General features: G+C 31.4%; 1 protein-coding gene and 1 pseudogene across 1 annotated transcript; both read right to left on the bottom strand.

Moving 5' to 3' along the window:
• Positions 1-42: 42 nt before the first annotated feature.
• Als2 (Amyotrophic lateral sclerosis 2) lies at positions 43-9,870 on the bottom strand. Its single transcript, XM_066737471.1, has 7 exons — positions 7,964-9,870; positions 6,239-7,838; positions 3,934-4,691; positions 3,638-3,814; positions 3,051-3,219; positions 2,802-2,984; positions 43-2,729 (listed from the first exon to the last, which is right to left on the bottom strand). Exons 1-7 carry the CDS (start codon positions 9,559-9,561, stop codon positions 2,682-2,684), a joined length of 4,533 nt encoding a protein of 1,510 aa, XP_066593568.1. The 5' UTR covers positions 9,562-9,870; the 3' UTR covers positions 43-2,681.
• A 125-nt stretch (positions 9,871-9,995) lies between these two features.
• Positions 9,996-14,476, bottom strand: LOC136779513 (phosphoserine aminotransferase pseudogene; annotated as a pseudogene).
• Positions 14,477-25,510: the final 11,034 nt, after the last annotated feature.

The following is a 25,510-nucleotide window of genomic DNA, read 5'->3' as shown; positions in this document are numbered from 1 at the left end:
AATGGGAATATTTTATTTTACCATGTTAATTACGCTAAACGATTTATGTACTCGACGTCATTTTTTTTATAAGCGAAGATTGTTTTTTGTGGGATAATAAATTACGTTAAACAAAAGGAAATAAACTTCGTTTATTATTTTAAACCTTTTCCTTTACTTACAATTCTTATTGCACATTTCAGCTTATTGCAATATTTAAATGAAAAAGTTCCATCAGGTACACTTTCTTTAACATTGATAATATTGTTTTAAATGTGCACTTTGTAAATATTCTTTTACATATATATTACACTGATTAAACACTGCAGATATAAACAAATAAAGTTTCTATTTAAAGTTATATACATTTATAAATATTAACAATAGCAATAATTTTATACGGGGTATATCAAAAGCCACGGTCAAGCCGGAAATCCTTGACAGAAAGGTCAATTCTGAGTAAAAACTAATACAAAAATTATTCTTATCACACGTGCGCGGAAAGTCACTCTTTCCAGTTTTCTTTACCAGGACAGAAATTAATGGCTGCCTTTATGTCGTTTCAGTTGCATATATGCACTCGAATTTTGCTTCACTTTCCTTTCTTGGAAGAAAAATCTCCTGCTTCCTTGGGAAGAGATTAAAGAAAACTAGACACGCATGTGCAACTACAAGACTGACTAAAAAACACTTTTTGCTTTGATAATTAATTGTGGTGGAAGCCACTTTCTGTATTGTATATATGTAGTAAAAAGTATTATGTATTACATAGGATAAAATAGTTGATAATTGCATTCGTATGAAACGTATCCCTCGCTTGGTTTGGGCTATTCAGTTTCACATATGTAAGCAATTGTCAACTTCCTTCCATGTTAATACAATAAGTATACTATTCCTATATATTTTACTAAAAAACTATTAGTGGTCGAAGTTTGTGAAACCCCTATCTTCTTATTGGCAGAGTGCAGTAGAGTAGTTTGATATGTAGGATTAATTTTTTCGATTACGTGACTAATGAATCGGCTTAGCTGTGCCAAACAAAATGAATAAACCTCGATTTTATTCCTATGGACTTCCCTAACAAGACACAGGACTATAAATGTTCCACTTTATAGTCAATTGTTGACTTTAAATTAACTTTTATAAAACGTTTGCTACAAAACTGGATATTTGTAGTCATGTCTGTTGTTAGGAGGGTTTTAGAAATCTGATGAGCTTGATAATAAATATCAATCAATACAAGACTTTAATAAAAGGAAAATCGGGGTTTGCATGTTTTGTTTAGAATGGCCCGATTCATCCCACCCACCGAACAACCCTACTGAATTTTGCCAATAAGAAGACTAGGATTTCAGAAATGTCTACCAATAATAATTTTTAAATAAAGATTATAAGAACAAAAATTAAAAGGGTATTCTACTCAACAGTGGTCATGATCTGTTGAATAGCTTGGTGATTCTTGTGATCAACGTATTACACAAAAGAGCGGACACTCATGCTGAACAGGATTATTAGTTGGACATACCGGGGACAAACATACGTTCTTCAAAACACTCTTCAGTAGCAATTAAAACTTACTGTCCCCCTGTGACCCTACGTGCAGTGACCTGAAAATTTGGACCTTTATACGGCGTAGGGAATTCTGCCTAACCTTGTATCATGAGTGTCCTATATAAAGTTAGATATCGGCAGCACCTTTCCATCTTATATTATCCGTCTCTCCACTCAGATTTAACTTTTCATTATTTACCAGTAGTGTATGGACGTTTACAGGCGGCTAGATAGATATACACATAACGATGCAACGTGACGCAACACGTCAAAAGTCGTTATTTTATTCTTGTATATATACGAATATGGGGTATTGTACCATACCGATATATATTAACACAACAACTTTTGACGCGTCACATTGTTATATGTATAAATCCAGTGTTGTTTGACCAGCTCTTTTCCTTCGTTCGCACGTTACTTTACCCCGGTCATAGTGACTGAGAAGCATGGCACTAATTTTCCCTGCTTTGTCTAAATTGGAATATGAGATATCGGTAAAATGACAATGATGTTTATAGAAGGTAAGGCACTGCTTGAAAGACCGTGAATAGTTTTCTGGCTGATAATCGCCATGATGAAGATTGGTTATTACATTTAGGCAATGCATCAGCGTTAAGAAAGATATCGACGGGATCTCCTTTTATTGGCTTAAACTGACGAGTCTCGGCTCGATTTATGTCATTGCCAAGCAATGCAGTAAGTCCAACAATATTCGAAAAGTGGAGTATTTGTTGAGTTAGCTCGTAGGTCTGTGACTTAGAACTGGCTTGGAGGGCGTAATTAGTCATCCCCGAATGTCCTGGTAGAATTTTCTCCATTCAAAAAAAAAACTTTTTATTCAGAAACGACATTTCAGTCAAGAGTTTCCAGCCTGACCACGACATTTGTGTATGTATAGACATGAAAAATATTTTGTTTAATTGATATGCTTAAATTAGCTATAGTATATTACAATTATTTTCCAATTTACAATAAAGTAAACTTTTTACCTATTTTTCACTAGTTTAAAAAATATTGAGTATTGAATGTTTTTAAATTTAAATTCCGCGACTGACTTTTAACAAGACAATTTTTTATATATTCATCAAGTATGCTTTTAATTATATTCATTTAAATATCTAAATACCTATAAAATTTTAAATAGCTCTTCAATCGCCCATGTTCATTTTTTCCTGTAGAATTTGGTAGTAGCATGCCTGCAAATATTGTTTACATTTTCTTAACGATACCTTCTTGAACATTTGTTAATTTTTGTTATTATACTTTACCTTAAGAGTAGTAAACATAATTCCCAATTCTCCATTCTGGAGATTAGACTTCATGAAATCTTCAATGAAATGAATTTCACTTCCTAACTGAAGCACACTTGCCCTGACTACTATAAAACTAAACACTGGAAATAATTCATCCATTGTCCACAAATAATTAGGACCTAGTTGTTTTTGTACTGCCTACAAAAAAATTTCTATAGCAAAATAATAATTAAAAATATGAAGCTTTTTCATAAATATATTTACTTGAGTCATTTTTTCAAATGTATTTTTGACAACTTGTAATTTTTCTAAAGGTGAAAATGTAGTTTTCAGTTGTTGTAACGTCTCTATTGCTTCACTAAAATGTGATTCATTTTGATATGATAATGAATTTTCTGAAAGCTCTATTATGTTGGTATTCCTCCAAAACTTCCTAATAACAAAAATGCTATAAATATGAAATTGTTGTTTCTTAACGGTAATCCGTATACCGACATTATAAGTCAAAAACCATTTCGAAATGCAGCGTCCTCATTTGTTGACGGATTGTAATGCTATTTCATGTTTTTTGAAATGCCAGAAGATTATCTACTGAAGTACAGTGGGAAAATTAACAAAAAATGAAAAAAGAAAAAATTATTTAAATAAATATATTAATATTATTGAAACAACAAATAAATTGAAAATCGCCCAACATACTTCTCTAGACAATGTTCTTACACTTCTAAAAAGTCCAAAAAAATGCAAATTCATCAACAAATGAGGATACTGCATGCGAAATAGTTTTTGCTCTGTAATGACGATATACGGATTCCCGTTAATAGGGAGATAAACTTAACTATTAAACTCACTGATCAACTTCTAAGAAAGCCATCAATGTTATATCAGGTTGTTTATTCCATTTAATCAGCCTTTCCCAATAGGCATCATCCTCTTTTTTATTATGCAAAGCATAAAGTACAAAAAGAGCTGAATGGACTCTGGGCAGTAAAATTGGATAAAGAATTGCTTCAGCATTTACAACTTGCCTAAAAATAATTTATTCATTAACCGATATAATTTTCTATTATAGGAGTCAGAGTATCAGACACACTACACATAAAGAATTGCAATATTTAATTGTAAATAATATTAATCAAATACGAACCCTTCCTCGTCACCGTTAGATTCTAAAATATGTTCTTTGCCTGCTGGAGGTAATACTGGGAAAAATATTGTAATAATTTCATAGATTCTCGTTGTAATGCTGTGCAATTCTAAGACGGCGTGACTTAACAATAAAGGATGTACTCTCACTCCACCATAAGTTGCTGTATACACTGTAGTAACTTCAGTCAAGAGAGCTCCAAGAGGATGACAAGAGCTCTCAAAAGCTTTAACTAGATACTTACTAATTACACCATAAGAACTTACGGTAAGCTTTTCTTTTCCTATACAAGGAATCTTATCCAGTTGATCAATATTTTCATCTTTATTCTTACTGTTTGAGGCGTTTAAAGATAACTTTTTTCGTTGTAATGATCTCTGATGAGATTTCGTTAATATTGTAGCTACATTTTGCCAAGCTTTTTGAGTGTCACAAGATTTTCCATTTCCACCTTTTGCAAATGATTCAGAAACTCCAAGCTGTTGATAGCACTGTCTAAAAATAGCTTTCCATTTTTGATCAGGGGCAACACAAAGTTTTCCAAAAGATATTGGTTTAGAGGTTCCTTGTGTACCGCTAACCTTATTTATATGCAATGTCGCTATTACTTTCACTCCCTCGTTCCAACTGCCATTCATATTTCCTTCTAGTCTGTCTCCACTTCTAAACGTAAGAATACCTTTACCGTTAAAGGTTCCAGCAGATTTGAATTCACCCTCATAATGTGTACCATCCTCGAAAATCATTATTCCATGACCCTAAAATTTAACAAAAAACAAAAACCACAAAAGTTACATATATTCGTATCGATTGTACTCCAATTTTAAAAGTTAAATCATTTGGAACGTTCATGAGATTGAGAAGCTACGACAAAAAGTCGTTTAGAAATTTGTTGATTTTCGTTCTATTTTGAAGATAACCGCAAAAAAGAAACAAAATGTGATTTCTCTAATTATATCTAAAGAGAATAATGCGTACTTTCTAGAACAGATTGTATGAGTTCACAAAATGTGTAATTATTTTAAACAGTTTTTATCATTAAACTTATAACTGATATTGTCATATTAAGATTTTTTAAATATTTTTAAATTAGCTGTTTTCCACTGTTACTTACTATATGAATTCAAGACTAAATTAAATTATTACATAAAAATATGTATAATAAGCCGTTTCATTTTTTTTATTTTACATCCCATTAGTCTAACTTTTTACTTTTATCTTTAAAATGATTTTCTCGCAACGTAGAACTTGTACGATTTTTTTAGACGTCGCGTACCGACCATTCGAGTTTTTCATAAGATTAAGGGGATGCACGGATCAGCAAAAAAGTACTTCCACATTATCTTCCATAATTTAAAAAAATTGAATATTTTCATAGGAACCAAATTGGCTCGTATTGATCTGCTTAATTGACTAAAGGCTTATTTTTTGGATTACAAAAAAAAATCGGATATTAATAATTATATTTTATTTACTATCAATAATTTCGAAAATGGGAGCCTTTATGACGCTGCGTCAAATTTCAACGAGTAATTTGAGACCAAGAAGAAGCAAATATTCTCATAAATGTAGAAGATTTTTTGGAAATACTATTGTAGCGCAAAAATGGCAAATTTGCCAATTTTTCCTTGTTGCGCTACAATAGTATTTCCAAAAAATCTTCTACATTTATGGGAATATTTGCTTCTTGTTGGTCTTAAATTACTTGTTGAAATTTGACGCAGCGTCGTAAAGGCTCCCCTTTTCGAAATTATTGATGGGAAATAAAATATTATTATTAATATCCGATTTAAAAAAAATTTTTTTTTTAATCCAAAAAATAAGCTTTTACCTTAATTAAGCAGATTAATACGAGCCTATTTGGTCCCTATGAATATATTCAAATTTTTAAAATTGTAGAAGATTTTTTGGAAGTATTTTCTCGACGCGCAATGCATCCCCTTAACCGATATTTGAAGAAAAATATTTAACAATTGAATTATAAATATGATGCAGTTATCAGTGTTAGTATAACAATTTCTAACTGAGATTATTGTCTTTAATGCATGAACTAGTATTTCCATTGTTCTATATGATAACATTTTAAAAAAAGTTCTTCCACACATGTGAATAAAAGAATATATTTCACTACATTATACGCGCGCGTTTATCTCTAAGGTAAAGAATAGAAATTTTGTAAAGATCTTTTTCTCTAACTTATTTTGTAGTCTCTAGGTAATCCAGATATTTGACGTTTAAAATAGAGAAATCATGTATATTATAAAGAATATAAATTAATAATTGAAGATAAGGAATAATAATTTACCATAAGAACATCTTGCACAAACACTCCTTCATAATAAATACCATCTAAGGTAACAATTAATCCACATCCATGTTTCATACCATTGCTCCAGGAACCAAGATATTTTTCACCAGTCATAATATCATCCATAATTCCATAGCCTTGTTTCATTCCTGCTGACCATTCTCCAATATAAACAGAAGCAACGGATGCTGTAAAGCGGCCTTCTTTCTTTATACCATGTCCATGTGGTAATCCATCCTTAAAGGATCCTTCATAGAAGTCTCCATTGGCATATTTCATAGTTCCATATCCGTTTTGCTGACCGTCCTTCCATTGACCTTCGTAAACTCCTTGTCCAGGCATATCCATTTTTCCCGTTCCACAAATGACACCTTTGCGGAATTGTCCATGATAGACTCGTCCATCTGACCACTCCAGTTTACCAAATCCTTCAGGTTTCCCAAGAGACCATCGACCAGTGTACTTTGCATCCTTAAAAACGCTGTGTTTGATGAAAGTGTATGAGCTAGTGCGGATGAGCTTTGATACGTGACCATTCACCCTTTGCAAGCTGCTGTTTATTGCATTCTGTAAAGAATGTAGCCACTCATTTCTCTCTGTTGGCGTCGGAGTATGTAATATAAAATTTTCCTCAGGTGCAATGATGGAAATCCCATTCTGTACAGTTTCTGGATCTGACAACGGTTCAACCCATAATGTTTGAAGAGGATGAACTGTATATGAGGCTCCTGTAACATGGATGAAAACATCTGTTAGCAGAATGAACCAATGGGAATAAAATATTCCGGAATTCAAGACTGATAGTGGATTTGTCCGAGATTCTCTAATTAATCTTCTTTCAGGAGATCTCAATGGTTCAATTAATTTTCCAGCACTCTCCCAAAAAGCTTTTGTTACTTCTGCCTCTTTTTGTCTTTTTTCATGCTCGTCAGACATCTGACCCCATTTTTTTAAAGCTTCTCTTAATCTTTCTATTCCCATTCTATTACCATTATTTTTTAATAAATTTTGTATGGTACTTTTGTATGTACTTAATTTAATAAGGGGATGATGTAGAGCGACATTAATAATTATTTCATTATTGCTAACTTTCTTTGATTCATTGGCTTTCAATATATTTACAAATAAATTTACTACTACTGGTGGGACTTCAATAATTTTTGCTATGTACGTAAAGCCCCCCAAAGATTTAATATCACATATTGCATTTAAATAGTGTTTGTAGATTGTTATGAATTCTTCAACATTGGCAACTATTATCACTTCATATGCTTCGCCAATATGATTGAAATAATCCCATAAACTCTGAACACTCAACACAGTGAAGCTTAGTAACTCTGTAAAATATTTGCATAAAGAATCATAAATATTTGATTCCTCAGTATCTCCAGTTTTCTTCTGTAGTGACTTGATTAGGTTTTGATATATGACTAGCATTTCTTCTAAAAACATTTGATTGTTTATTAAATCTTCTGATAAATTTATTTCAGGCTGATTAATCAAGGGACAGCAGCTATATTCTCCTGAACTGAGAATTCGTCTGGGGCTGCAGTCTTCATTGGTTTGTATATCCAATTGAAACATGTCTCCAACTTTACTGAAATTAAAATAAAAATACTTGAAAAGAAGATGGAAATCTGAGATATATTTTTACTAATGTTTTGTTCAAAACTTTCTTGATTTAAAATTATAACTTTATTTCTCTCTATTTTTTTAACTTACTTAGATTTTCCTAAAAAATATAATCCATGGTGCATCATTATTAAACTATGAGCGGAGCCTGCTGCTAAATCTCTTGCTCTCTCTTTTATAGTTAGTTCTGTAGTAAACAGTTTTGGTGAGCTTTGATCCTCTTCCGAATTTAATGTTACTTGCTTTTGATCATTTTTTCCCCAAGCAAAAACCCTACCATCTAGAGTCAAGACAAGTGCGTGAGACATTCCACAAGCAATTTTACATATCCCAGTATTGTTTAGCTTTGTTACTAAAAATGGCTTTTTCCTTTTTATCTTATCTCCAGTTCCCAATTGCCCAAATTGTATGTCCCCCCATGTCCAAAGCTCAGTTGATAGTATGTTGGAACCAGTTCTTGTTAAGATTTTTATTCTTTCACTTAATCCTTGCTGGGATAATTCGTGCTCAGAAGACTCTGTACTGGAAGACCATGGAAATTCTTCATATCTTAAACTTAATGCCAGACTTGTGTTAGTCAATTTAGTTTCACTTTCTTGCTCTATAACTGGGCCATTGCTATTATCTTTATTTTCATTAATATCTGAGCTTCCACTCATATGCCGAGATAGGGTAACTACTTTGCCCCCAACATTTTTCACCCCTTCATACACCAAATTAGCCATATTAGAAACATTTTGTTTTATAAGAGTAGCAGGCCTGTCCACATTTTCTAACGGAATATCCTCTTTCACATTGCCATAAGAAGAGACCCAAGATAATTGTCTAGTTAAAAATTGTTTTGCAGCTTCTGTATTTATAAAAATACCATTCTTTTTTTCTGTTTTCTCAGAGTCTAAAATAGTGTCCAAAGATTCGTCACAATTTTCTATGATGTCTGAAGTTTGTAATATCTTACTATTCTCTATAGGAGATGGAATGTCATGCTCTTTGCTGGCTGTAGAAGATGCACTAATGGAATTGGTAGAGCATAAGGTGATATTGTTCAGACATTGTGGACACGAATTAACAAAAACTTCTTCTTCTAATTCATTGTCACTATCTGTATCATCCTTTAAAACTTTAACCATTTTTCTTACTATTGCTACATTAAAATTAGATCCACATGCTATCTCAGAAACTATCCTCCCTTCAAAAAAATGAACTCTCTTAGGTTCTGTGTTATTTATTTCAATTTGAGGTTGATTTCCACAGGCCCATAATTGTCCATTATCAGTTACAAACAATGTAGAAATATCATTAACTGCAATGGATTTTACTTTAACTAAATCATTTTCCTGCCAATATCCATGGCTGCAGCATCTAGCTTCTTCCTTAAGAATTATTGTATCGACAATGCTTAAATTCTGAGGATTTACTTTCAAAACATGTCCTTGAGTATTTACAATAAATAGATAATCAGAATTTGAAGCCATATCAATCACATCGAATTGAACCCTCTTAAAAGTAACCATTGGGGAAATGTTTTCCTGAAGGATCACTTCCCCGTGATACAAATTTTTAGATGTTGTAACTATAAAAATATGGTCCTTCACTGTAGTCATTTTACAGATGATTCCATTTGGCTGGTCTCCAAAAGTAAAGGATAATTTATCTAAGCCTTTCCACATATACATATGCTTTTCCATTTTTTTCAATGAAATTTTGACAGATATGGCTCTTCCTATAACCTAACAAACCTCTTTAAGTGCAATATTTTTGAGCATGTAAAAATTCGGACACATTTTTTTTGTCAGGTTATTTGCGACACTATTTGTTGAGATAACAGAAAAGCAAACTGCTTTCTCTGGAATTTACATGTTGACATGATTCAGGAAGATGACCAATGCTTTTCTCGGAAAATGACAAAACACAACTTCAGTATCTACTGTCATGACTGTCATTACTGTACAAAGGGTTTGTTCTTTTTCGCAGTACATGGTGTAATTAGTTGAATAAAGAAAAATATGTTCTCTCACTTTAAATTGGGATGACAGTTCACCGCAGTTCACCACCTGTTAGCAGTAAATTTGTTATATAAGATTGGCGGCACTGAAAGTAAAGAGATTGGGGAGACGGCTCTACGAGAAATTTCCATTCCATTTCTAGAGAATTCTAGAGATTGATAATACGATAACAGTGGAGAACTGGAGAAAATTGTTAAACAGCCCAGCAAACATAAATTTTTGAATTCATAAAGAACGAATATTGGGCAATATTGGCTCAATATTAGAATTGCTGGGCCAATATATGTCCTTTATAAGCCGGCATTTGTGTTTGGTAGGAGGGCATGATATAAGTGAACCACAAGAATATGTGAACCGATTTTAATATTCACGATCGATTAGAAAGCAGAAATAAAATTTATTCAAATAATTAAATTACTGTTAAATCATAACAATTTATAATTAGATAAAATATATTAAAGATTTTTTCGAGGTTATGGCACTCAAAATTGCTGTACCAGTATGTTAGACAGCCTAGATAGGTCAAGACTGGTAGTCTTGACTGTATTTTATAATTTTTATATTTCTACCATCGAGATACTTCGGTTTCTTTTGATACTGCAATATTAGTAATGAAAAAATTGTAATTTACTATTTCAATTATTACAATACCTATTAATTATTATAATTTGACAATGCGAGAATAAAATTGCGATCATAATTAAATTATATGTAATTTAATACAATTACATAAAAATGGTACGTAATTATAATTTTATTTTTTTCATTTTAAATAATATTAATTAAGAAGTTTTCGTAGCTGTAATTTCGATTACATTTTGTTCGACATTGCGTAGTACTTTCCATACTTCCGGCTATGACAAATACAAAAGGCAAAAGGGTGCATGGATTATTTAGAATAATACCAGGTTAAATAAAAAAAAATGTATTGACCACTGATTTCTAGTTTATATGTTTAATCATAAAATACTCAATTAACAATTTTGTAATAAATTACATATAAAGCCAAATATTTAATTTTGGTAAACAATTAACAGCAGGTGAATATCGCAAGTTTTAATAAAAAAATAAATAAATATTAAAAATGTTCAAAAATTTTTATCCATTGTTTCTATTTATTTTTAATGTGCAGACTTAAAAATAATTTCATATAATTTGCTAATTCCTTTACGTCTTCTTTTAAAATGGCATTATATAACGATGCACGGATTCCGCCAACGGATCTATGACCCTTAAGTTGCAGCATTCCACGTTTTGTAGCACTAAGGAGAAATTCTCTTTCCAACACTTTATCATTGTTTTCTATCCGGAACGGTATATTCATTTTGCTTCGGGATTTCACCTCAACTGGGCATATATAAAATCCATCTGACTGATCGATTACGTCATAGATCATTCGACTCTTATCTATAGCACGCTTTTCCATTTCTTCAACGCCACCATTTTCTTTAATCCACTTAAAAATTAGCCCAGCGACGTATATTTGAAATGTTGGTGGAGTATTGTGCAAAGAATTATCCTTCGCCAAAACAGTAAAATCTAAAACAGTTGGACAAATGGGCATTGGATTTCCTAACAAGTTTTTACGCACGATCACTAAAGTAATACCAGCTGGACCGATATTTTTCTGTGCCCCAGCAAATATTAAACCAATCTTTGAAACATCCAATGGTTTTGTTAGAATATTTGAGGACATATCAGCTATTAAAGGCACATTTGTCTCAGGCACAAAATCAAACTCAATACCATGAACAGTTTCATTTGCACAGTAATAATAGAAACTTATACAAAAACTTATTGGATTTAATGGGGTTTTTGTAACGAAAATTCTACTCTTTTTATAAGAATTTATAATCTCTTATAAATTCTTATACAAACTAATAAATATATTCCATTCAATCCTTATAACATCCAATAAGATTTACTAAAATATTCTGTTGCCTATTCATTCCAATTATTTCTATTTATAAGAATTGCTACACTACAAAAATGTTGGCTGACCCTTCGATCTTCGTAAACTATAACTCGACCAAAATCTAAAACATAAGTTGGGCGTCAGGTTCCCTAAAGAACCACTGTACTGTAGTGATCGCAAAATATGGTAATCGTCAACCTATAATGCCAACTAGCTCAGTGAGTATAGGGTTAGGATTGCGTAAGCGGAGAGTGGGTGAGTCCCTGAAACGTAAAATGCGGAAGGATTTGGCAGTTCGGGTCAAATCACTACATACTATATTCGATAATAGATTCTCTATATTTCCATAAAGACAACGCTATATATGCCAGATCTCATAGCACACAGATCGTTATTCGTATACTGTAAAACTATAATGATGAATGGCATGGAAGACGGGTTTCGGAGCGCTCGGGATCAATCCAACGAATTTCTCTACTAAAACTACTAACTAATCAAAGAAAGGCCTTCCCAAGGCAGGTGTTTCTCCTGCGACCTTTCATCAAAACGAAACGATACCTTCTCGAAGAGAACCGAACGGAGTAGCTCCTTTCGGGGAGAATTCACTTCCGGGGTTCCTTCCAACGAGAAAACTGTACTCCCACGAGGTGATCGAACGAGGTAGCTCCTTTCGGGGAGAATTCGACCTCGGGATGCACCCCTGGTTAAACGCGACGAACTATACTAAACGGAACTGAAATTCGAACCTGAATGAATATCCCGATCACTCTTTACAACCGAATTCGATCCCTCGACTATAATCTAAGCGCATATCCAAAGTTTCGGAAACGACAAGAATTTAGTACTGCATTGAATACACGGTAATCGATAAAAGAACTTAACGTAAGTTACATATAAAACTATATACATTCCATATCCGAAAATCCATAGGTGACTTGGTCATCGAATTAATTGCGAATCTCAGAGTTTCCTCGACGATAGATTATGATTCCAACTATCAATTTATGGCTCTAATTCCCAATTCACGCATTTTGGGAGCAGGTTTAACTCGTAACTCGTGATTTTTGACAATCTCCAGGCGATTAAGCGCGTTTTTCCGAATTTTACTCGTATTATAAAGGATTTCTAGGAGCTGGGACTTCCGCTAACCTTTTCCGCTGAAGTTGAAGGAGGCGGCTTGATCCCTCGACGGAGGTAGAGCAAAGCAGAGCAGAGCAGAGCTGAGCCGAGCAGAGTTGAGCCGAGCCGAGCCGAGCCGAGCCGAGCCGAGCAAAGCAGAGCAGAGCTGAATAGAGCAGAGCCAAGCGGAGCAGGGTTGAGCAGGGCAGAACACAGCAGAGCAGAGCAGAGTCGGGCAGAACAGAGTTGAACAGAGCCGAGTAGAGCAGAGCTGAGTCGCTTCCACACTTGTCTATTACTACGATACGAGTCTTCAATTCACGTCTGATTTCTTCCAGGACTAGAGTACGGGTGTCGCAAAATTCGGAAGGTGCAAGCAACGAACTGTTGGTCTTTTACCCCCAACTTATCACAACTCTCGATCTAATTGGTAGAACCGATTAGGTTATTGGTACCACCAATCAGACTCATGATCCGACTTCTTCCGAAAATTCAACTTGAATATTCGGAAGTCGCGGAAAGCCAAAGTTGGTTAGGCCTATTTAACATACGACTTATGGGCCAGGATCGTTACTCTACTTTTATGACCCATCAATCACCGAACTTTATACAGTATTTCAGATGATAGGTAGGCCAATCGTACATGACGCGGTATTATGGCCTTGATAATATGACCATAATATGTATCATCGTTCTAGAGGAAAACATACATGTCTTTTTAGAGAACATGTACTATCTTAAAATAGTACAGGGTCACAGAATATAACAATATAACAAGAAAGTTCAGTGTCCGATAGGACCCGATAGGGCTGATAGGTTCTTAATAAACATCTACAAGAATTTATAGGAATTAATAAGAATGAATCGGTCATTTTAACACAAGAATTGTCGGGTTTGTAACGCTTAGGTTGACCAGATACTGTTTAATTGAGCAGTGAGGCGTTGATAAGTTTCCCCTTATAATTCTCAAATTATATTTTAGTGTGGTTATGTAAGTACTCAAAAATGTTCTTAACAAATTCATTCTTTTTAAAGGTATAGAGCAGACTATTGTAACATAAGATAATGCAAATGATAAGAGCAAGTACTGCACTTAGCAAAAAGTAAGCTTATTCAATTAAAATAATGTCTTTTATATTTTGTACTATGACTGTCACTCTGTCAATAAAAGTTCAAAATATTAATAAAATTGTTTTAACTGAATTATAAGATCAATCTTTATTAAGTGCAGTACTTGCTCTTCACCTTTGCATTGTCTTACACTAGTCTACCCTATAGCTTACAAAATAATAAATTTATTAAGAGAATTTTTGAAACATACATTAAATGAAAACATAATATATTTAAAATTTATTATCACATTGAACAGACTACACCAATACAATAAGCTTTAAAAATATTACAATACATCTGATATATTACCAGTATCATTTAATGTGAATGTTACCCTTTTATTTCTGAAACTATCCCAATCCTTACAATTACTAGTGCAATTGCTACTGTTTTAAATCCTTCTTTTTCCGACAAACTGGGACTGTCTACTTTTGTATGTTTTTGCACCATAAAATCTGTAAAATTTTGTTTTCTTTTAAGTCATATATTTCAATTAATATTATAATTAATAAATAATCTGTAAAAATAATATAATCCTTATAAAGTTTAGGATTTTGATTACTTGTTCAATTGTTTTCAAATATAACCATAAACTAAAATTAATGACCAATATTTGCATTGATCGCAGGGGTTTGTTTCATTGTCTATTACTCGCTGGTCATCTCTTTCGCATTCCATTTGAAATTCGTTAGCATATGTAATATGATGGATTCACTGCAACCCGTAGCATTTGAATGAATTAAATTATGTACATTTACACTTAATGTCAAATCAATTTTGTCTTCTAAATTTTTAAATGAAAATATTATATAAAATCATTTACAGATATAGGAGAAGGTGGGGGGGGGGGGGGGGGGGAGGGTCAGCGCCAAATCAGTATCAGGTCAGTTTTCCATTAACCAGTTTATATGATTAGATACAAGATGCAAGGTCACTAAAATAACTAGATGAATTCATATTAGGGTGAGTGTAGTCAGTAAAACTAGTCTGGGTCTAAGCTCTAAATTGTCCCCACCCTTGACTTGCAAGTCTGTACAGTAGGGTGGCCATAAAAAAAGAAATTTTTTTCCGGTGCTTTTATTTTGTTAAGAATAATAAAAAAATAGGAATCAAATTTTTTTAGATTTTTTTGAAGCCGTTAAATGGTGCCGATATCGTTTTTAAAATTAAAAATTTAGATTTATTGAAAACGATTTAACAAAATTATAAATTAATATTATGCTGGATTAATGTTTTTTTTTATTACATTTTCTTGTAATTTAACTAAAGGACTTTTCAAAGCACAATATTAATTTATAATTTCGTTAAATCGTTTTCAATAAATCTAAATTTTTAATTTTAAAATCGATATTAGCACAATTTAACGGCTTCAAAAAATTCTAAAAATTCGAGGATCTCTTTTTTTCATAATTTTTGACAAATTAAAAGCTTATTGGAATTTTGGTTTACATCTAACCTCGAAAAAGTGGAAGAACATCGGATTTTTAACTTTAAAAACGATATCGGCACCATTTAACGGTTTCAAAAAAATCTAAAAAAATTCGATTCCTATTTTTTCATAATTCTTAATAAAATAGAAGCACCGGAAAAAATTTTCTTTTTTTATGGCCACCCTACTATACAGTTATATGAGCTTTGACGGACAAAGGGAGAGGGGGGGGGGGATTTTTAGACCTAAGCTAGTTTCAATAAACCAAACAAAGATCGAATTTTAGCTTTGAAAATACTTAAGACAAAGACCCAGCTAAGAATTGTATTGAAGGTTAAAGTAAAACAATTGGTTCCATTCAAGACCGTACTAAGGTTAAGTTCCGTTTAGTGAAACTGCCCCCAAGTCCCAAACTGACTTCACTGCTACATGTAAGCCAGAGGTTTGTGCTTTATTCTTCAGTCTCATAAGCAATTGTGCGCGTCCTCGAACTGTATGGAATAAGGATAAAGATTTAAACGAATTATTGAAAATGTCAAAGAACGTGTCCATAACAGACTTACCCAGTGAAATAATTGGTTTAATATTAGAATATGAAGATATTTCGATTGTTGATGTATTTAATTTGTCAGTCACGTGCAAGAAAATGTACTACATAAATAACATGGAAAATGTTTGGAGACGAAAGTTCTTCCAGAGGTAAGTTTCAAAATTTTACAATATTTTAAGTATAGTTACCCAGTCGCGAAATGGGATTAAATAAGTAAATTTTTAAGAAACGGTAAATATATTAGTTTAATGCGTTAACTCTGTCGCGTCATCCATATTCGGGTAACGCTTATTTGACTATTTGCGAAAAATCCTTGTAAGTATTTGAAAAGCTATTTTATAGGATGTAATAAAACTAGTGAATTGTTATAAATGTGAAACGAAAATAGTTAGTTAAGAAAATCGCGGTTCGAAGGAGATTTTATTGGAAATATACGTGGCAGTTAACGTGTTAAAACTCACAATCACACTTAGTCCAGAATATTTTAATAAATTTTATGTATTTGTTGAACTACATTTCTTAATATGAATAATCTTATGAATAATTTTAATGTATATATTTTTTTAAAGGTGGACCTGGATGCAAGAAGTTTACGAGAATTACGTGGACAGCGATGGTACAATTATTTGTTGGGAAATGTTGTGTAAGAAAAGCTTAACATCTCTCAAGAAATTAGAAGATTTCATTGATAATTATTATAATGAAATAATTAGTAATAAAGGGATTCGCTTTAAAGAGAATCTATCACCTTTCACCTATGACTTTTATAATAAATTAACCAATTTAATTGTCACTGATAACGGTGTATCACCTTTAATCTTCGAGCTCATTAGAACGAGAATGCTTAATATTTTGCTTCGTCGAGCAAGGTAAGATAAATTCTGTATTAAATTAATTCTAAATATATCAGTTAATTAGACTCGTTTGAAAACCTTGCTGTATAAGAGAGTAGTGCTTCGACGGCGGTATAGATATGTTGATCTTATTCTGCTTTTAAATGTACTTGCGGTCGAGACACTACTGTGTCTCTTGATTCATTAAAAGACTACAAGATTAACATATTACAGTAAAGAGCAATAAATGAACCATATACAAAAAGGTTCCAAAAAATTCTTAGAATGGTAAAATATCTCGAAAATTATTTATTAAATAAAAAATATGAAAGGTTTCAAAAAATGCTTGAGATAAATTATAAGATATGTACTCAATTATTCTGGGGCTGCATTTCAAAAACTAAAGTTACCTTTATGTAGTATTCAGCATGCCCCTCTCATAGAAAAACTGATAAAATCAATAAATAGAATATTTTAAATCTTACAAATTTTGTTCGAAACAATTTTTTGTAATTTCATCGCTATCGCGATATTTTACTGGCCGACGAATTGTCGAGAACTGTGTATGCTGTAAAATGAATATTTCTTTTAATACATACTCGTTTAAAAACTAAATTCTAAGTATTTTAGTATATGTATCGAGTTGAAAATTCCAAATGTTTAAAATTATGTTTTCTGTGACGTGTTAGGTTGTACGATAATGCATGTTATTTCAAAGTTTGCACATTTTTGTAAATAATCCATATAACTTAAAAGTTTTCTTTTAAATATTGAAATATGTTGTTCACAGGCAGAAAAATCCTAGAGGAGATGGAAATCTTTTCTATCGTAAGGACTTGGGATACACATTGTATATTTTAAAGCATATGGACGAAATTTATACGACAAATAGATGGATGAAACTCTTAGATCTTCCTTCAGAAATGCAAAATCTAGACAAATTTAGTATCCTGGCGCTCCAATGGCTATGGCCAAACAGTTTCACATTTTTTTTTCCAATAAATTTTTCAAAAACAATAATCGACTGTTTAGTAAAGAATACGATGATAAATTTGCATAAAACGTATCCCGAACATCCGATATTTTTTGTGTCTCAAAAAAAATTAGACTTTTGGCGTGAGAAGGACATTGAGGATAACCAATGGAATTACATCGACGGTAGAAAAATCGCAGAAGCATTGCGTGTTACAATGCTAATGGAATCAGAGGTTATCTCTAAAATTGATGATGACGAAGAAGTATTGTATATAGGAAACTTAAAATTCAGTATGTTGTTGGAAAGAACTGGAAGAAGATTGGGGCTCCGCTGTGCATGTGCTTTTTATGATGATCGTATTTTTATCATATTGAAAGAATGCTGCGACAACGATTCAAAATCTGAAAACGTTTATTTGGATTTTATACATGGAGGTGAATTCTTGAAAGAAACCAACTGTCCTATAAACGGAAGAAAAGTTGGGAATTGTGAAATAAAAGGATTATATGACGTGTATTTTAAAAGGATTGTAAGTTTTAATTATATTATACCTATAGTATGTAAAGTTTCTGCTAAGATGCATTGGAGTGTGAGCATAAAAATGCATTTATTTTTAAAACTATAAGAGATATTATTTTTTTGCTGCAAATATTTTGTAATCTTTTTGCTATTTGTATTTTGAGGGATCGTAACTATAAAAAGTTGATATTTCTTTTAAATTTTGAGATAAATGAATTCTTACGTACAAATTCCTCTGTAACTACATAGCTGACGTATATCTTGTATAAGTCGATTATTTCAATTTAAGAAAATATTAATTTACTTTTTTCTTTTCAATAAATCAGCGAAAGGAGATGAACAGCTTCAACAAATTGATAAGTATGTTAATGACTTCAAATCCGGAAGCAGCTAATGTGAAAAAATGCATAGAAATTTATCAGACTATGCAAGCATCTTATGATGTAATAAACATTTTGGAAGCTGCTAAACTTAAAATGCAGGCGATAATAATTTGTAAGTCTCTAGAGACACTATGTATCCAAAAGGAAAATATTTGTTACCACTCGGTATGTTTTAATATCTGTAAGGTTTTAAAATCTTTAAGTAATTTACATTTACAGGAAACAACGTCAATTTATCTATAAATAAATATTTGTATATAGTTTATAACTATCTGAATCAACAAAAACGCATATTTTTACACTTCAGCATCCGTGACCTTGTTCTTTTCCAGTTATCGTGCAATGGGCACAAAAATTATGCTGCAAAATCAAAGTATACATTTTATACTTGAATATATAATAATGTATTCGAACACTCAAGGCTACAACGTCCCAAGTCGAAATTTCAAGTCTGCTTAAAAGCTAGAAAAGTGATACTAGACCTGTTAAGCCCTATTCTGTTCCGAAAGCCTATTTTACGTCTTAAAACATCTTCTGTCCTCCCGTAGACCTACAAAGATCTTTATACCTCTTTGACGTCTTCATAGTCCTTTGTACTAAATTCCTTGAAGTCTAAAGGGGCCTTATAAGGAACCAAGATTATAAGAATTGCAGATTTGTAGAGTAAGCAAAGGCATAGGCTGTTGTTCGCGACGTCCCAGGTTCAAGTCCCACTGTCGCAGAAAATAAAAATATTTACAGGTCGCTTTTTCACATCAATAATAATTAGTATTTGATGTAGTAGTTAGTCATAGCTGTTAAGAGGCTAAAATATGCAAAGACTGTTGAAAAAAAAAATTTTATCTGATTTTTCTGATAAAGACCTAATTAGTGTTAAACTCATCATTTCTATTAAAATTAGATTAGTTTTAATGGAACCGATCCCGATGTATCAATGCGTTGCACGACCTATCCAGTGAGTCACATACGTACCACACTTTTATTAGGGCTATCACTATCCAATTCTGGCGAAATTTTCTACTCAGGCTGTATATATTGCAGGCTCAATAAAGTCCTTCTATAAGCCTAAAACGGCTGAATTGTTAGTTTGTCCATGCTTACAGGCGTATTCTAGGTTTGATTACCATTCAGAAAAGGTCCTGATATAATTCTGCATACGTCTACCTTCTTAATATTTAGGGGTTAAGCAGGCTTGAAATTTCGACTCGGGGTTATATCAGCAGAATTAAGTCTTATGACGTCATTAGCCTAGGTATAAACCGGTTGGACTTAGTCGGTTTATTTTGGAAATAGCTGATTGACAGATTGCAATAGACCATCAACGACCCACTCCCGTAAGACCTGCGATAACTGGATCAATTGGTACTTAATCCCTCGTAACTTCCGAAATTTTACTTGAATTGTCAGGTAGATCGGGATCTTTGAAATTATGGACGAATTCTTATCAGGATTATCCCATAACTCGATTATATGTTATAAAAATTGAGTGATCGATATTACCCGCCTGATGGATATTCGATGACTTTCTTCCATTTGTCTAGACGTAATTTTAAGTTAATATTCTACAAAAAATATTGTCTAAGTCATTAAAAATGAACAATATTAAAAATAGTCTAGTATATTTTTTATTGATTTAATAATAGGCAATAAAAGAACTCTAACGAATTTGTTTTGATTAGTGATATTTATCCTGTTACTAAAAATTGTAAATTTAAACATGTCACCATGTAACTAAATAAATATCAATAATATGCAAAAAATCAATAGACGTTTTATCGCTATTATCAAATTTCTGATATCTCTTACAAATCTTTCGAATTTTATTAATATTTATCTAGTTCTATAACACTTTATGTAGACTCATGTCCTAAACATGTATTATGTAACTCTGAAAATATGAACGATTTTAAAGAATTATATAAATTCTGTTTTTAGAATTGGTCTATCCATCTAGAGTTATTACGTTTTGCTAATAAATTCTGAGACACCCTGCATAAACAGTACATAACTATTTTCAGTAATTCTATACTTTTCTTCATTATATTCCAATTTGAGAAGGATAATAATAATTAAACAGTTTTATACGGAAGAAATTGTAATAACATATATTCTATATAACATGTTATTTATATATAAGTGTATTTATATATTTTAATATGTATGTATATAATAATTAATAAAATATAATGTTTAATAATGTTAATCATATGTCTACAATATATTATTATCTCGCTCTTTATCATCGTCATCGCCGTCGTCGACCATAAAACTACAGTTAAATGTATTGAATTGAATCCATCGTTAATAACAGTGATTTCAAAAGGCTTATATAATATCGTTTCTAGCTTTCTGATAACTTGAGACTTCTTATTTGTCATTAAATTTCTACTGCTTTTTACTTAGAGCGTAGCTGCCCACTTTGATTCTCGAGAAACGTAGAAAGATATTGTAATATTTTTGCACTTTTCTCTTCCTAATATCGATTACAGAAGAATCAAAATCGGTGATTCCTTAACGATTACTTTCTTTAACAACTATGCAATTATTAAGCCGTATAAACAAAAGTAAGCAATATGCGTTACCTATGAAAAATAACATGAATACTTTTAACATACATGAGTTTTATTGTATATTATGTTTTCACATGTGTTAAAGTACGACAGTATTTTACATTTATTGCATAATCTTTAATACAGTAGCAATTACACAATATAAAATTTATGTAGTATGTAAGATGCATATTACTTACATAAATTTATTTTATCGTAATTAAATGTCTTTGCTTCCTTTTATTCATGCGGTTTATTATTTCCGCTTAACCCTTTGATGCATGAATTTTCTTTGGAAAAATGTTTGAATGTTTAACTGTATATAGATAACACCAATTGATGAGCAAAAATATTTTATTACACTGATGGATAAATTAGTATATTAAGACTATATAAAAATAAAAGATAAATAAAATAAATCTTGTGTGTATATAAGAGAAGCAGGAATATAAAAAACAATAAAGAAAATATTGTTGCAAATAGGCAACACCGTACAGCAAAGGGTTAAGGAAACAATCGTATTTGACGGCTCTAAAGCTAGGCATTCACATAAAATATTTTGCACAACTTATTCTCTTTGAAAAATATGTATTACGAGGGGCTTGCATTGGCTTGAATATATCGCGGTAAGTTTTTTACAAGCCTCCCTGTAAGACTTGCAGCATCATTCTTTCCAAATCACTGAAATATTCTGTAAATTGTTATATGTTGGAATAAAATATTTTTTATCATACCAGCTGTGAAAATAAATCGTGTCAAGTTAATAGCAACAGATATAAGAAAGAAGATTCTGAGAAAAACTATACTCATAAAATTTTTGTCAGGTATTTATATAATTTAAAAAATTAATTCAGTAACTGAAATGAGTTTCGAAGTTTTTAAGATATAATTGGCAGCAGATGTTTCTTTATCAAATTTACCACTTGAGTATCCACTCGCTTTTAAAGTGATTTTTCTCATTTGAGCATTCTGAGAAATGAGAGTAATATTTGAAAAGTGGTTCTTTTCTGTTTTATTATGTAATATATTGCACGTAAGTTTCCAAATTTTGCTATTTATTGTTATTTTTAATAATATTAGAAGAAACGAAATATTATTATTTCTCTTCAATACTAGTTAGGAGTAAAATTTGCACTTGTAATGTTATTTCCTTAATTTCTGCAATTTAGAACACAAATAAAACGTATTAAAATATGAACATTTTTTAGTGTTTCAGCATTTTAGCTAACATTCACAATATGACACAAATGATATGATGTGTCATTTAAATTTTACACATTTATATAAAAAGGGGAATTTAAGAGAAAATTTTATAAAATTTTGAGGATCAGCCTTTAATAAAAAATTATTATACTTTAAAAATTTATTGATTAAAGGGTTTCAAGTGACGATTAATTCGATTTTACTGTTCTGTTGGTTAGATATTGCTATTCGCTAACTAATGAAATTCTTTAAAGAATTATAAAGAAATGTTTTAAATATATTTAATTTACTTTATACGACCTGTTGCCAGTTTTAGGGTAAAAAATTAAAAAAATTTTAAGGTAAAGCGTCTGTAGATAAATTTTGTGATCTTATTCCGTTCCCCAGGCATCTATACGAAAATTGTGAACAATTGATAATCTGTTATTCTAATTACTTTTAAATAATGGTACAGATTTAACGTAACTTTACCCATTTCAAGTTGCGATTTTGAAAATGGCATGAATTAATCTCGCAGACTGTATAAAAGGCTCTAATACACACTATAAGATTTATAAGAAAAATAATTTACGGGGGGGGGGGGGGGGGTGTGAACACGTGTAGTTTAATGTTTATATTAAAACTTTTGTACCGTGTAGGTGAACGCGCATGTAGTGTGCGCTAATACAGGATTGATAACAAATAAAACAAGAAAGCATCTGAAATTACGAAATAATTTCTTCCACTTAAGAATATTTATCACTGTAGATTCGATTCATTAATTTTTGTGAAATTTGTTTAAACAAAATAAATGGATAGAAAATTGTTTTTGATTTATTACGGGCTGCTCTGATAAAAGTGGACAATTTTACATGATATATTTGGTAACAATTTAACTTAATAATATAAATAATACACAGGCGCTTGGGAAGTAGAACCATTAGTAACCGCCCCGAAGAAGAGTACAAAAATAAGCGTGCGGTTGGATAGTCGTCGGCCGCATTCCGGTATAACGAGAAATGTGTACTATATGTATATAATGTATTTGGATCGTGTCTTCTCAGCATAAAGTTTTTCAAAAGTGTTTTGTCATTAACGGTTAAACAATTTGCTGTACAGTATATCCAATAGCAAAATATAAAAAAATAATTGCAATGCAAAGATCTTAATTATAATATATTATTAATCAATCGTCGATTACAAAACTTACATTTATATAAAAAATAATCGATCAACGGTTTAAACAATGATTTACTATCGATGTGGTTATGTTAATAATAGGGACAGGGGACGCGTGTTTCATTTTTATCAATTGATGAATCGTTATTTGCTAAATGGGCAATAGCGAATTGGTCGAAACTCTAAATAATCCCAGCATCAGAATACAAAAGAATGTAAGAGTTTATTATTATTTTACTAGTTAAAAAATTGCAATTATAACGAACCATACATTTTCCTAGTTTACTTAAAATTAATTGCCTATCAATTGCTTCAATTGTTTACTTATATCGTATATGTAGCATGATTTTTTCTATACACAAAGAATACAGTAGGTTAATATTTCGAGCGTTGATAGAGTTGACCTCAGATACTTTTGTGTGTTATGTTTTGCTTTTGGAGACAAGAAATTTTCCAAAATGTGGTGACGTTTGAGTACTACCCATTTCCCAAAAATTATCCTAATTTTTCTAACTCTTTCTTAATCGAAAATGATTTTTGAAATTTTGTAATCCATTGTGCATTACAAAGCCTATTATCTTAGCTATGGGCATACTGTAAATTGTCATAAAATGTCTAGTGTCATTTTGCAGACTATGTTGGGTATGTCAGGCCTATTGTAAAAAAATATCTCTAAAGTGAGCATGAGGAGTAGAATATAGAAATATATTTTAAGGAAAAGTTGCAGATTTTTCAGAAATGTGTTATAATGTGATGATACCAGTATGACCTTGATTTTTGTGTCAAGGTTACGTAAAAACTCACTTCATTTTTTTGAATGGGGTACCTAGTTTCTATTTCATGTTCTTATGGCTTATCTTTAAAATTTTCTAGATGTTTTTTTAATGTGCCCTATGGTTTAATTTATTTTGTGCCACGCTGCATTTGGAGAATTAGCTTGTCACGCCAAGCATATATTTTGTGTTTATTTTATATATTAGTTGCTAAATTAAACGTTTGTTAACAGTTTTATTGTTTCAAAGTTTTTTTAGATTAACTGCTTCAATATTCTTAATGTCGTTTCAGTTTAAACGTTGGCCCTCTTGGCAAAATTAAAAATCACAGCTATTTAAAAGTAAACGACATGGTACATAATGTCTTAACTGATTAATTTATAAAAATAAAGACAATTTTGAAATATAAGCATGCGGCTTTTCCAGACCACTCGTGTCATTCTTTTAGAAAATAGAGAACTGAAGCATTCGAGTCGTTTAGAGATATTTGCCATTTTGATGAATGGCTTAATTTTCGACTTCCGGTCCATATTTGAGATGATATCTTTAATGGGAGAGTCATTTTTCTAAATATAACCTGGTATTTTTTAAAATTTGAGATTCAACGATAAAAATAAAAACCTGTTATAGGAAACCTTTTTAACACTAGATTGCCTGATGTCATTTTTAGTGCTTTTTAATTTCAATTAGGGAAAAAAGCATGTTTAAAATAATCGAATTTCTTAAAATATGCTCAGAAATTATATTATTATAAATATATTTTTTTCTCTAATTGAAATTAAAAAACAGTCAAAATGACTTTTCGAGCAATATAGTGTTAAAGAAAATGTTACCTATGGGTTTTAAATAATCACTGTTATACCAGTCCCTATGTATTTGTCTCTTGACTCAATGTTATGTATTCTATATCTGTGTACCATAAAAAAAGCACTTAATATGTGCACCAGGACATAGAGGCTAAAATATAAGAAAATGTTATATAATTAACTATTAAGATACCAATTTTACAAAGAGGACCTTTTAAAAGTATATATCTTTTTATATTTTCATTTAATGAGGTTTATATTAAAAATTGTTATCACTTAGATTTTTGCATATATAAATTAATTTC

The sequence above is a fragment of the Prorops nasuta genome, unplaced genomic scaffold, assembly GCF_024137725.1.
Source record: "Prorops nasuta isolate Cenicafe-Biocafe unplaced genomic scaffold, Cenicafe_Pnas_1.2 PNAS00017, whole genome shotgun sequence".
Lineage (NCBI taxonomy): Eukaryota > Metazoa > Arthropoda > Insecta > Hymenoptera > Bethylidae > Prorops > Prorops nasuta.
Note: the sequence above shows the minus strand (reverse complement) of the source record. Positions and strands in the feature narration are given on the sequence as shown.